General features: G+C 41.5%; 1 protein-coding gene across 23 annotated transcripts in view; it reads right to left on the bottom strand.

Annotated features, from left to right (window-relative positions):
- Window positions 1–14,282, bottom strand: part of DOCK9 (dedicator of cytokinesis 9) — a 290,375-nt gene that overhangs the window by 18,791 nt on the left and 257,302 nt on the right. For 12 of the 23 annotated variants that reach the window (XM_040487180.1, XM_040487189.1, XM_040487191.1 and 9 more), the window contains exons 44-46: window positions 13,274–13,331; window positions 12,227–12,304; window positions 10,700–10,806 (exon numbers count right to left, since the gene is read on the bottom strand). In XM_040487180.1, the coding sequence (XP_040343114.1) occupies window positions 10,700–10,806; window positions 12,227–12,304; window positions 13,274–13,331 (243 nt within the window). The remainder of the gene's footprint in view (window positions 1–10,699; window positions 10,807–12,226; window positions 12,305–13,273; window positions 13,332–14,282) is intronic. The other 11 variants (XM_040487195.1, XM_040487199.1, XM_040487201.1 and 8 more) reach the window with 1 other exon arrangement.

Below are 14,282 nucleotides of genomic sequence, written 5' to 3'. Positions count from 1 at the left end.
CTGGTGTGGGGTTCGAACTCACAAAAAGTGAGATCATGAACTGAGCTGAAGCTGGATGCTTAACTGACTGAGCCCCCCAGGTGCCCCCACTATGTTCTTTAATGAGCCATTTTTCAGTCATTTACAAGAAGAAATGCAGGATCACAGTGTATGACCGTGTAATAGTTAATACCATGGGAAAAACTGACATTGATCACTTCACACAGTCTCTCAATTTTTGTTGAGTTCTCTTTTTATAATTAGAATTTCAATTTTTTTCCTTTCTGAGAAACAATGACAATGCTGAAACACAAAGTTATTTAACTGTGGCTTTAAGCCCAATTAGACACCTCAGAGCAATTTAGTAATGGCACGTAGTGGGCATGATGCCTGCCACACCAACATCGTTTCCTCCTTTCCTTGGAAGTTCTACCTACTGGAGTTTGGGTAGTCAGCCCACCTCTATTAAAGTCCTTGAACTTTGAAGGAAGCTAACACTTGCCATGACACAAGGGCTGGGGCATGTGGCTCAGGTGTAAACTAACCAGCATAAATCTATTTCCTGGCCACACTGTTTCATTTTAAATATATTTTTTTAATGTTTATTTCTGAGAGAGAGAGAGAGAGAGAGAGAGAGAGAGAGAGAGAGAGAGAGAGAGAGAAGGGTAGGGTAGAGAGAGGGAGACACAGAATTTGAAGCAGGCTCCAGGCTCTGAGCTGTCAGCACAGAGCCTGACGTGGGGCTCGAACTCAGTGACAGTGAGATCATAACCTCAGCCGAAGTCGGACACTTAACCGACTCAGCCACCCAGGCGCCCCTTGGCCACACTGTTTCCAAAGTGGACATGGGACCTAAACAGACCAATCAGGGAGAATCTTAGGACTGAAGTGAGAGAAGTTTTCTCACCAGCCCAGACAGGAGAGGCGGCAGGGAACATGACAGGGGCTGACATCCATTTCATGGCCAACCAGGGACCCGTCTGCCTTAGTAACAGAGTGGAGAGCTCCCCCTCCCTCCCAAAACAACTATGTCATAGATAACTCTGTAAAACATTTGCATCGATTGCTGTCAATCTCTCTGTAATTTCCTAATGGAAGACAATTTACTTGATCTTTATTATTTAAGCCCATTTTAGTGGAGTTTCATGAATGATGTTGAGCAAATTTTCATGTGCTTATCTGTCATCTGTATAGCTTTGGCAAAGTGTCTATTCAAATCTTTGACTCATTTTTCCACTGGGTTATTATTATCGACTTTTGAGAGTTCTTTACATATTTTGCATAAAAGTCCTTTACCAGACATGTCTGTGCTTTTCTCCCAATCTGTAGTTTGTGTCTGGAATTTCTGATCAGTGTCTTTTGAAGAGCAGAGGTTTCTAATTCTGATGAAGTTCAATATATCAGGTTATTCTTTTCTGGATTGTGACATATTATATTGAAGAAATTTCTAACACAAGTTGGCAAAGATTTTCTCCTATGTTTTCTTCCAGAAGTTTAATAGTTTCACATGTAAGTTTATGATCCATGAAGTAATTTCTCAATATAGTATAAAGTATGGATCAATTTTTTTATACAAATGTCCTATTGTTCCAACACCATTTGATGAAGACTATCCTTTCTTCATTGAATTGCCTTTGAATCCTTATCAAAAGTCAACTGAACCGTATGTGTGTGAATCTATTTCTGGTTTCCCTATTTTGTTCCATTGATAGAGGTGTCCATCCTTGTGCCATTCAATACCACAGTTTTGATTACTACTACAGCTTTAGAGAAGGGTGTCTCCACAGTGACAGTAATGATATTTTGAGCCACACAATTCCTTGTTCTGGGGGTCTGTCCTGTGCACTACAGAATCTATGGCAACGTCCAAAGCCTCTACCTGCTAGATGCCAGTAGCAGTACCCTCTCCTTTCCCCCTTTCCCCTAAATGTGACATTAAAAACGTTTCTAGCTACAAATTACCAAAAGTCCCCTGGGAGATGGGGACAAAATGATCCCAATTGAGAACTAATGCTAGTTTATAGTAACCTTAAAAGTCAGGTAGTATGACTCGTTGAATTTTTTCAAAACTGTTGTGGCTAGTCTCTTCCTTTGCTTTTCCATATACATTTTGAATCCATTTTGTTAATTTCTACCAAAACTCCAGATGGGAGTTTGATCAGAACTGCTCTGAATCCATAAATCAGTTTAGGGAGAATTGATACCTTAATAATATGGAATCTTCCACTCCATATATTTAGGTCTTTCATTTTTTTCGTCACTGTTTTGTAGTGTTTAGCATAGAAACCTATATAGATTTATATCTAAGTTTTTGATATCATTATAAATAGTAATGTTTTTTTAATTTTGAGGGTTTCTTTCAAGGAAAGTGCTTTACTGAGTAAGATTTAAAGTCATCCAGCACACCTGTTTGTAGGAATAATAGAAAACAATCACTGATAGATGAAACCATGGTATAAGAATCTCTAAATGTGAAAAAGGTTGAATGCTTTTTGAATATTGATTTTGTATCCTGTTATCTTGTTAAACCCAATGTTAGTAATTTCTTTTGTAAATTCTTTGGGATTTTCTCTGTCACAAAGACAACCGTATCTAATATGAATACAGGCAGTTTTATTTCTTTTTCTTGCCTTATTGCACTGGCTAGGACATCCAGCACGATGTTGAATAGGAGTGTTGCAAAAGCAGATATTCTTGTTTTGTTTCCAATTTTAGGGAAAAGCACTCAGTCTTTCACCACTAAGTATAATGTTAGCTGCCAGATTTTTTTTAAAAAGAATTTTTTTTTTCAACGTTTATTTATTTTTGGGACAGAGAGAGACAGAGCATGAACGGGGGAGGGGCAGAGAGAGAGGGAGACACAGAATCGGAAACAGGCTCCAGGCTCTGAGCCATCAGCCCAGAGCCCGACGCGGGGCTCGAACTCACGGACCGCGAGATCGTGACCTGGCTGAAGTAGGACACTCAACCGACTGCGCCACCCAGGCGCCCCTTAGCTGCCAGATTTTTGTAGATAATCTTTTTTATTTTTATTTTTGAGAGAGACAGGGACAGAGCATGAGCTGGGGAGGGGCAGAGAGAGAGAGAGGGAGACACAGGATCCAAAGCAGGCCCCAGGCTCTGAGCTGTCAGGACAGAGCCCGAAGTGGGGCTCAAACCCATGGACCGTGAGATCATGACCTGAGCTGAAGTTGGCTGCTTAACCGACTGAGCCACCCAGGTGCCCTGTAGATAATCCTTTTTAGGTTGAGGAAGTTCTTTTCTCTTCTTAGTTTTGTTGTTTCTTTTTAGACCATGAATGGATGTTGAATTTTTTCAAATGATTTATCCACATCTATTGAGATGGTCATACAGTTTTCTTTATTTATTCTGTTAATATAGTGAATTATATTGATTGGGTTTCCAATGTTGAGCCAACAGTGCAATCCTAGGGCAAAGCCCACTTGGTCATGCTTTCTTTTTCTTGTTTCTATATTGCTAGATTAAATTTGCTAATATATCTCTTAAGGTCAGTTGCCTTTACACATGTTTGTATCCTCTATTATACTGTAAATGAAGGGTAGGACCTATGGTTTTCACTAGTAATCTAATGTTTCACTTCAGGCCTAATGCCAACAGTTAACAGACCCAAAGAAAATAAATACATTTAAAGTAGTTGTGAATCAATTTACCAGAAAGTAATGTCAGACTTAAAAAAAAAAATCTTTAAAGCAAGACATTTACCTCTTCTGTCATGTTTACAACATACAAATTGTAAAACTGTCAAATCGTGAATTTCACAAATCGTGAAACTCGGAGCCAGTGCTTATAAAGAGGTATACCAGTTGCCTCAAACTTTTGTTGCAGGTCTTTTAACTGCAAACATTAGGGGCGCCTGGGTGGCGCAGTCGGTTAAGCGTCTGACTTTAGCCAGGTCACGATCTCGCGGTCCGTGAGTTCGAGCCCCGCGTCGGGCTCTGGGCTGATGGCTCAGAGCCTGGAGCCTGTTTCCGATTCTGTGTCTCCCTCTCTCTCTGCCCCTCGCCCGTTCATGCTCTGTCTCTCTCTGTCCCAAAAATAAATAAACGTTGAAAAAAAATTAAAAAAAAAATAACTGCAAACATTAAATATTGTCTAGTAACTACGGTACTAGTACTAGTATGTAGTACTATGTTACTACATAGTAACAGCCATAGACAAAGAAGAAATCAGAAAAGGTTCTAACTCCCTCTCTTCCCCTTGTGCATTAGAGTTGCACAATAGAGTTTTTGGGTAATTTCCTGTACCAAATTCCCCAGACTGGGAGACTAAGATTTGAATAGTGTTCTTACTCCTGTTTAGTCCAACTGGAAACATACGGAAAATTTAATAACGATGAAACCTGAATTCAAGTAGCATGTCAATGGACAGCTGAGTTAATGATGGAAAAATCTGTCATATTCGGTTAAAAAAGATGGACTTCAACCAGGGAAACTCTCTAGAATGGATGGAAACGTTTGATAAAGTGAATAGAGCTTAGTAAATAATTGAAGTAAGTATCACAATCTGATGGCAACCGGCAATTAGAAAATAACATGCCATTGGGGCGCCTGGGTGGCTCAGTCGGTTGAGCGACCAACTTTGGCTCAGGTCATGATCTCACAGTTTGTGAGTTCCAGCCCCACATCGGGCTCTGTGCTGACAGCTCGGAGCCTGGAGCCTGCTTCAGATTCTGTGTCTCCCTCTCTCTCCGCACTTCCCCCACTCATGCTCTGTTTCTGTCTCAGAAATAAATAAACATTTAAAAAAATAAAAAAAAAAAAGAAAATAACGTGCCATCAATTTTTTATATGCTACTGGATGTTATTTTATCTTTTTTTTCTGATTCAGGAGGCAGATCTGTAGTTCATCACTCTGACATCAGTTATTATTACAAAGAAATGGTGATATGTACTATAAAAGCAAAGTCTGTATAGATTTTACTCAAAAACAAACTAAAAATGGCTTCCATAAAAAAAAGATAAGTCCTCTCATTAAAGTAGAGTGTGGATTACTGAACATCAAAGTTTAATTTAGTCAGGTAAATTATTCAAGCCAATGTCAAGTCTACAAATACCTAGACATTTATAGACATTTATAGACATAATATTTTGAGTAGGAATAACCAGTAAGAAAAAAAAAAAGAAAAGAAAGAACCAGTAATCATTGATAGTTCATTTTGAGAGACCGTATGTCAATACAAAATTGTAGAGTCGTAGAAACTATGATGTCATAGTAATTAAACACTGGGACATATATGAGTAATATTCTCAATATAATTCCATGTATTAATTTACTTAGGATTCTCAGCAATCATAGCACCTGAAAACCAGAGCTAATCCAGACAATGGCTGGACAGTGATGACCTTGAAAGGTGGTTATACAGAAAGCCTAATGGTTTTATCACCTCACTTAAAATTTAAATGCCAAGATATATCTTCTAAATTGCCAATCCACGCAAAGAAGTGTAAGTAATTACTGGTTGGAAAAAAAATCCTCAATGAACTTAATGCATCTGGAAAGCTCACTTTTTATGTTATTAGACTGACCTTAAGAAGATCTCAGTACCCTAAGCTCATAAGCCACTGAGACAGCTGTTTAAAATGTAATTAGCCAGTTCCGTTTTTAAGTGTGCCATAGCAATGCAACTGAGGTCACCGAGGACCTGTCTGTCTGTGGAATTAGCACACTAATGCTGTGTATGGGGGTGTGTGTGTGTGCACAAAAAAGCCTATAGTAGCCTGTATATATGCAGTGTATTTAAACATTTTCATTTAAATGTCACTTGTTCCATCTGGCATTAATTTAATCTAATCATAATTCTTATGAAACTAAATGTTGTCCCTATTATCTGCCATTTAGAAAGAAAGTAAATGCATGACTGGGCTTGAGCAATGGCATACTTCATGGCTTAATTCACATCTCCACCATATTATTCTTCTCAAGTTAGAGTTGAGAATCCCTTACAGCAGAAAAATCACTTGGGATGCTTGTTAAAATACAGATTCCCAAAATAAACAAACCCAAACCCAAACCCAAACCCAAACCAAACCAGATTTCAGACACCACACTCACCCACTGAATATGGGGATTAGCAGAGCAAGGGAGCTTGGGAATCTAAGTAATTTCTAACTAAGCACACTAAAATTTGAGGGCCACTGTACCAGGTGAAGCTTTCTGAGGCAGGTACATCAGTTATACATCCTCAAGCTAACACATGGCAGAGAGCTAGTTTATAGAATGAATCAATGTACGTAAATATAGAAATTTCCATGGGGAGCTTGAGTGGCTCAGCCAACCAAGCTGACTCTTAATTTTAGTTAAGCATCCAACTCTTCACTTTGGTTCGGGTCACGATCTCAATGTTCGGGAGTTTGAGCCCTGCATCAGGCTCTGTGCTGACAGCGTGGAGCCTGCTTGGGATTCTCTGTCTTCCTTTTCTCTGCCTCTCCCCTGCTCTCTCTCTCTCCTTCCCCCACCCCAAAAATAAAATAAATTAAAAATTAGAAATTTCCAGGTCACAAAGAACTCAGACAACTTTTGGCTGAGACTGTAAGGGACTGTGGTTTTGGTGTTTCTCCTCAATGGGAAGAAAGCATCACACGCAGTCCAGTGTCCTGGGGCAGGGACCATACCTTGCTCACACTGCTATCTCCAGTACCCTGTTCAGTGCCAAGGAAGCTCGGTAAATATTTGCAAAATGAAGCGGGACATATACGTCCTGGTGTGAGCCAAGGGTAGAGCAATTAGACAAGCTGCATGGGTGAAGTTCACCAGTCACTACTGCAATAACCTGAAGGACTACAAAAGTGCCTCCACGGATATTGATTTTGGGGTTACAAAGAAATTTCAACAAGTGGGCAACTGGTCAGGATGAACTGTATTTTCTATTTCCCCTTCTAGAGTCCCTCTTGGCCCTGTCCTTCCTCGCTCTGTGCTTTGGGAGGTCAAAGCACCAGACCGCTGGCCTGCATGCTGGGCTCCCTGTCCTCTGCTCCTGGCTGAGTTCAGAACATGGAAGGCTCAGTAGGAGCCTAGAGGGCAGGAGGAGAGGGAGGATGGGGTGGCTATGCACTTGCCCCTCTCTGCCAGGGTGCAGGACTGAGCTCACCCCTAAAATTTGTCAGGCGCCCCCTCCATGTGGTTCTCTCCCCTCCCCTGGCCCACAGGGTGTCGGGTGGTAAGCTGGCTGTTGCTCACCTCAAGGGTACTGAGATATTACTTACTGGTTTCTCTATACCCTGTCCAAACTTTTCAAAATAGTCCCTTTATTAGCCTTTCTTCAATGTCCTGAGTATGCTACCTATTTCTTCATGGGATCCTGCATGAGGGATCCCTAAAACTTCACGGGCTGTGTAGAATTTTGACATCACAGGGGACTCGGAATTCTTCAATCTGCACGGACTCCAAATTGCATAACAGAATTGTAAACAGGATGGGATGTTTCTTTTTATCTAATCAAAAGCAGCTGGGAGGGAGTCTGCTCTTTAGATCAGAGTCCGGGAAGATGAACTGCGATCAATAAAAACCCATCTGTGGTCTGCTGCTAGAAGAACTGTGTATTTTTATGCAGCTCCACGAAAATCCTATTAGGAGAGCACGAGGCATTTAAGTACATCTAATAACACAGATCAAAAGGGCAATGATCTTTATTAAGCTATATGTTACACACCTATTCCCATCAGCTTTTCCCAAACCTCCTTCTGGGAGAGAAATGTTCAACTTTCTCTTTTTCTTGAAATGTCCTGATAGCCAAAGCAAAAATGTGTGTGGCAACTTCTGTTTTCCTGGCTTTTAGAACATGCTATTCTTGGGGTGCCTGGGTGGCTCAGTCAGTAAAGCCTCCGGCTTCGGCTCAGGTCATGATCTCGCAGTTTGTGAGCTCAAGCCCCACGTCAGGCTCTGTGCTGATGGCTCAGAGCCTGGAGCCTGCTTCCGATTCTGTGTCTGGCTCAGAGCCTGGAGCCTGCTTCCAATTCTGTGTCTCTCTCTCTTTCTGCCCCTCCCCCACTCATGCTCTGTCTCTCCGTCTCTCTGTCTCTCTCTCAAGTAAACAAACATTAAAAAAAATTTGTTCAGAACATGTTATTCTTTCAACTCCCAGCTAGTTTCAGTCTTGATGTGCAGGGGTTGCACACGACTTTATAACCCCACCGAGTCATACCCTAATCATTATAGATCGTCACGTACTATGGACCTTGTTAAATATTTACCAACTTTATGCTTCAGGACAGGGTGGAAAATCCATATTCTGGAAATAATTGATAAAGTTACCCCCTCACATGTTTAGTGATCAGACTGGATGCCATTCACAAATTTCCTCAGGAAAGCCTGCACATGATTTCCTAGGCTGATTCCCTCCCCGGCAGTGATTACTCCAGCCTGATACTTAGTCAGATGGGCTGACTGAGCTTCATTTATCATCCCCGCGGGACAGGTTACGGAGAACTGTTTACTTTCAACTCCGTAGTTGTTCTTGGCATAGTTGCTTTCCTTACCAAATTCTAAACAAAATGCTGGACTCCAGAGGTCTGTTTAGGCACGGGGGACAAGGGTGCTTTCTGCAAGAAGACAATACATTCAAGCCTCTTCTCAGAGAAGAACCCAGTCAAACACCTTGAAGGAGGAGTTCAAAGCCAAGAGCGTGCAAGCCTTATTACCTCAGTGACAGGTCGCACACTTCAGAGCAAAAATTAAAAATTACCCTTTGCCCAGGCATTTCAAGGTAGAGAGGCAGCTGAACTATTAACGCCATGTAATAACAGGCCTTTTTTTTGTTGTTGCTTTTTTTTTTTTTTTTAATCCTTCGGGCTACTCAGAAAACTTTTATTGTGGTTAAAGTTATTTTAATATTTACATGTGAAATGCATTCAATATATTATCTTTCTTTTTCATGCTTACTTTTTAATTGAGAGGTTCATCTGAGACCAATTTAGGACAGTGGTTCTTAAACTCTGGGGGCTTAAGACCCCTTTATATATCATTGAAATTATTGAGAATTCCTTAAAAATGACTAAGAACTTTTATGTATATGGGTGTTATTTCTCAATATTTACATATATTATATGGACTGGAAACTGGAAAATACTAAAAGGTTTATTAATTTAATTAAAATAATAAACCTATGTTAATGAAAAAATAACATTTTTTATGAAAAAAATTTCACCCCTCCCCCCCAAAAAAAATTAGGGGAAAAAGTAGCACTATTTTACGTTTTTGCAACTCTCTTTAACATCTGATGTCATAGGAGAAACCTGAATTCTCATATTTGCTTCTGCTTTCAATCTTTTCAATATGCTGTTCTGGACGATGTATACAAAGAAAGTCCATGGGGCGCCTGGGTGGCGCAGTCGGTTAAGCGTCCGACTTCAGCCAGGTCACGATCTCGCGGTCCGTGAGTTCGAGCCCCGCGTCAGGCTCTGGGCTGATGGCTCAGAGCCTGGAGCCTGTTTCTGATTCTGTGTCTCCCTCTCTCTCTGCCCCTCCCCCGTTCATGCTCTGTCTCTCTCTGTCCCAAAAATAAATAAACGTTGAAAAAAAAAAAATCTTATTAAAAAAAAAAAAAAAAGAAAGTCCAGCCTCACACACACATCCAGTTGGAAAAGGAAGGACCTCAAAGACTTCCTAAAAGGTCCGGGGTTCCCTCAACCACACTTTGAGAACTGACTCAAAGTGTAATCTGCTAACATGTCCTGGTTAAGGTCACTGAAGATGTCTGATCACGGCTCTACTTACTGGGCAAGAACACGATGAAAAGTCATAATATTAATCGTAGGACCTCCACATCATAAAAACAAATACAACAGAGGAAGAATGTATTTCTTTCTTTCTCTGTTCTTTCTCTCTACATGAAGAAACAGACAATTTTATTTTTCTTTATTTAAAAGACAGGCAGGATCAACTAGTTTTCCCTTGACTGTTTCATTCTGTCCTGAGCTGAGAAGAGGCGGGCACACATGAAAAACCTTTCTGGCAGACATTGATCAAAGAGGAAATTCAGGGAACATAAGCAGACAACTGGCATTTGTTCAAATTCCTAACTTTATTTCAAAGCTTTCTGGTTCCAGATAAGTGGCTGCAAGATGATCCTGTTTTGGCAAGAAAATTACAGAAATTGCCATGATGATCTTAGGTCAAACTTTCTGATCTCTATTGGGGGTAGGACGGGGTGGTCTTCTTTACTAATGGTGAGAAGAATCTGGACTAAGGCACTCCAGTGGAGGCAGGGAACCAGGTCTGCTCTGCCCTGGAGCCCAGTCTGGCCTCTCATGGCTTTGAGTGTCTGTGGACAGGGGGGAGAGGTCAGTGTTGGAGACACTGATTTAAAAGTCAGAGTGGCCGGTTAGTTCAGTTGGACAGAGTGTGGTGCTAATAAAAGTCAGATTAAAATAGCAATAAAACCCATGAACTGGAGAAATTAATGGCTGGAAAGAATGAGAAACCTTCTGGTCAGAATACTGCACCTATTACCACAACTGTTTGAGCTCTCAGCTTCACTTCCCTCCTAAATGAGCTGCTCAAGCTCTTTCCAGAGACAAGGAGGAAATCCTAGACAGGGGGATGGCGTAGCTTTCGCTGCTCTGTGTCAGCCGTCTGGAGCATTATTTTGGTCAGAGCGAAGTGTGCAGCCAGCAGCCGCCCAGAGAAAACCCTCGTGTGCAGAGCACAGCCGGCCCTGAGACACTCCATGACCCAACAAGCCCACGCTCGCCAAGGCGCTCACCTCGTTGAAATGGACGTCTTGCATTCCGACATCTTCCATCATGGAGGCCTCCTCATCTATGTTTGGGGTAATGACCCTGAAAGCTGTGCATCCTTGTCTAAACATGCCTAGAATGGAGACAGCAGGGGAGAGAGCTGGTCACTGACCCGCAATTGGATGGACCTGGAGGGCTCTCCCTGCCTGCCACGTTTCTGTGCTGAATGACACGACTGACTTTGAAACCTCTTATGTCTCAGGCTCCCATTCTCACAGGGAGCCACTGGGTGCTTTTCATCTGCTTCCTCATAGTTCACCTCACCTCCCTCAATTCTTTGCTCATTTTAATTTTTCACCCACCTTTATTAAAATATATGTAATCCTTAAATAAACCATAAATAAATGGAAACACATATTGGATCCAATTAATAGTTAAAAAAGTAACATTAATTTGACTTGGTAAGATGGACCATGCTCAGATACTAAGAAAAATAAAGCCAAAGCCAATCAAAGCGAAACACAGGACTCAAAAAGGACTGTTTCCTTCAAGCTGTCACCTCCCCAACTCTGGCTGGGGGTAACCCAGAACTCGGATTAGAACTCTCTCTTCTCTTTCACAAAGCATTCTACCAAGATGTAACTCAAGAGCCGCAGCCATGAGTGGAGAGCTTGTCTTAGCTGGTTCCATATCTGCTGCCCGAGGGGTAAGGAGAGGCCTTCTTTCTTCCCCAAAACAGAAGAGCAGGAGCCCGTACAGCATGAATGCTTCAGGGGCCTGTGCACTCAGATTCTCTGGGGGAGATGGTAGAAGGCTGGAGCTGGGATAAACAACTGGGGTAAGGATAAAGGCCTCAAGTGATAATGGCCCATTTGGGGCCTTCACTCAACTTGGGAGTCACTGGGGAAAAGTTCTGTGTCAGTTGGACAATGCCAGCTGGGCAAAGGTGATCAAGTACAGAAAGGACCTCAAATGTCTTTGCCACTCTATTTTGAGATCACTTTACAATAAAACAAAACAGAAGTCAAAACTTGAATGGAGACCTCCCCTAATTCAGAAAAAAGAGGAGTATAGAGTATTTTGAAATCAAGTCCCGAAAGAGTAGATTGTGACGTCAGGTATTTTTCTGCGACACGATGGTCAGGGTTTCGGAGCCCTTCACGGGTTGTCTGAGGTCTCTGCCACTGTCCCACTGGAGACTTGCTCTTATTCTTTGGAGACAAAAGCTTCCCCTATGGCAAGCATTAATCTAGGAGCTTGAGGCTATGTTAATGTACAAAAAGCAAAACTACAGAAGCCAACCACCCAGGTTTCCAGTAGAGAATACGTTTAAATATGCACCTCAGCTCCAGGGGGACAACTACAAGGGTGGCCCAAGTGCCTCCGGTCCTTGCACAGGAACAGATTGCCATGGAAACCGGAGAGGAAAGGAAGGGAGGGAAAGAGAGCCGAGCCTATCCATGCAGCGTTGCAAGAGAAAACCCCCACACCTCTAAGTGTCATGTGGATGGGGCAGTGGGGGCCCTGGGGGCCAGGCCCACCCTCAGGCTCACCTCCCCGGCGCCTCCTCTGGCAGGTGCTGTGGCTGTAGGGGAAGAGGGGCAGCTCCGGACGGAGGGCTATGTCTGCTTCTAAACACGAGGAAATGTGTTACCTGACAAAAGGTCTCAACAGGAAATCATGCTAGTAGCAAGAGAATATGGAGCCCTTCTTTAATTTCTTTCTCATTTGGGCTCTGATGTAGGATAAGCCTAGACTCCCTTAAATTCCATTCCAAACAGCCAGCTGTCCCAGAAATACAGAAATTCCCTGGCCTTGGCACATGACTTTATATCATCTCTCACTTTGTAAATGTACTTCTTGTTGGCCAGATCTGGTGCTGCTGTGCTCTAGGACACAGGCATACGTGACCAGCTTTTCTAAAAACCTTGGTGTTCTTGATTTCAAACTGGAAATGAACGACTGGTGTTTAACCAAAAGAACCTGTGAACGAATTCATGGCCTGCTCATCTGGGAACAAACACATAATGCACAAATGAGCAGCACCCACACACTCCTGCCTTCTCCTCCTTCCCTGGGGAGGCGAGGTTTCTAGCCAGCAAGGCTGCCTTCCCACATAGTAAAGCCAACTGGGCCGCGGTTCCAGAAAACACTGTCAAATAATCTCCTGTTACAATTGCCATTTGATTGATAAACAGTTCCAGTGGGAATCTGAAGGGAAAATAAATCTCAGCTTGAGATTGGCCAGTCAAGGACACCCAGATGCAAAGCTCATTAACTAGTTTTTTGCAAGACAGAGCCATTAGTTAAAGGTTATACAATAACATGCCATACAGTTTTGTTTTTGATATTGGCATTTCTGCTGTGCCTACCAAGCCAAGCAAATGTGAATAAAATAATGAATATAGCGTACACACACACAGACACACACACAGACACACAGACAGACAGACACACACACACACACACACACACACACACACACACACACACCAAATCCAAACCTCCCACCTCCCGATCTTTCTGAACGGCTCTCACTTGTCTTGGCTGCTTTGTACAGTTCTGTATTCATTTCACAAAACACAGGAATCATTCCTTACCTTTCCGCGTGAGATATTCTGCCACCAGGGCTGTGACATGGACATAACACATCGCTGCCTACAATAAAAGACACATGCTTCAGAATCATGTCATAATGCTCACGGACAGGAATCTAATGGCTGCACATACTTACAATAGGTCTCAAGGGAACTAGGGGTTCTAATGGCTGACATCTTACCTTTTGAAAAAGGTGGAACACTTCACATAAAATGAAATTTTGAAACAAATTGCAAATTGAGACAAATGGTAGTAAATATACTCAGTCTCATTTCTATTTTGAATTACTGAATTTTAACATGAAAGATAAAAAAAGCATTTTTTTCTTATACTATTGAAAATTCCTGCATCATTTCTCCTAAGGTAAAAAGAGGCCCATTTGAAGAAAAGGTGTGTGTCTTCCTAGATTCTGGGAGAAGTCCTCATATTTCAGCAGCTAATATATTTTTCTCTCAACTTAAGAAAATGTAGTAACTACTTCCTGACATAGAATTATAAACCAAAATTATAACTTAATGTTATAATTAATGTTAATGTTAGATAACATTATAAACACCTTAAAATGAAAGAAAAATAAAAATAATCTTTTGTTTTTTTTTTACTAAGTTGCCACAGTGTTATAAAAAAAAAATTACAAATAGCTGTTGGAAATGAACCTGATTCTGACGCCTGAACCCCTGGTTCTTGTCAGAATGACAGAAAAATCACCCCTGCCAGTAATATGTAATTCACTGTTATCACAGCTAAAATATAGTTCAGAATAAATTTATGGTCAAACAGAATGGACTTTTTGAATAATCAATACATAAAAATAGTTACATGAAACTTTCAGATGTAGAACATAATTTTACTAATTTAGACAATTAACAGAAGTTTAAAAGTAAAAGCATGCTTCTTTGGTAATACTGTTGATCATACCTAAATGTCTTAGGCACAAATCGTAAACACAGTTTTTGGGGGAACAAAGAACCTGTCATACAGCCTACTGCTTTCTTTGATTTTGCCCCCTTT

This window comes from Herpailurus yagouaroundi, unplaced genomic scaffold (genome assembly GCF_014898765.1).
Source record: "Herpailurus yagouaroundi ecotype Mexico unplaced genomic scaffold, PumYag 164, whole genome shotgun sequence".
NCBI lineage: Eukaryota > Metazoa > Chordata > Mammalia > Carnivora > Felidae > Herpailurus > Herpailurus yagouaroundi.
This window is presented reverse-complemented; position numbering and strand designations above follow the sequence as displayed.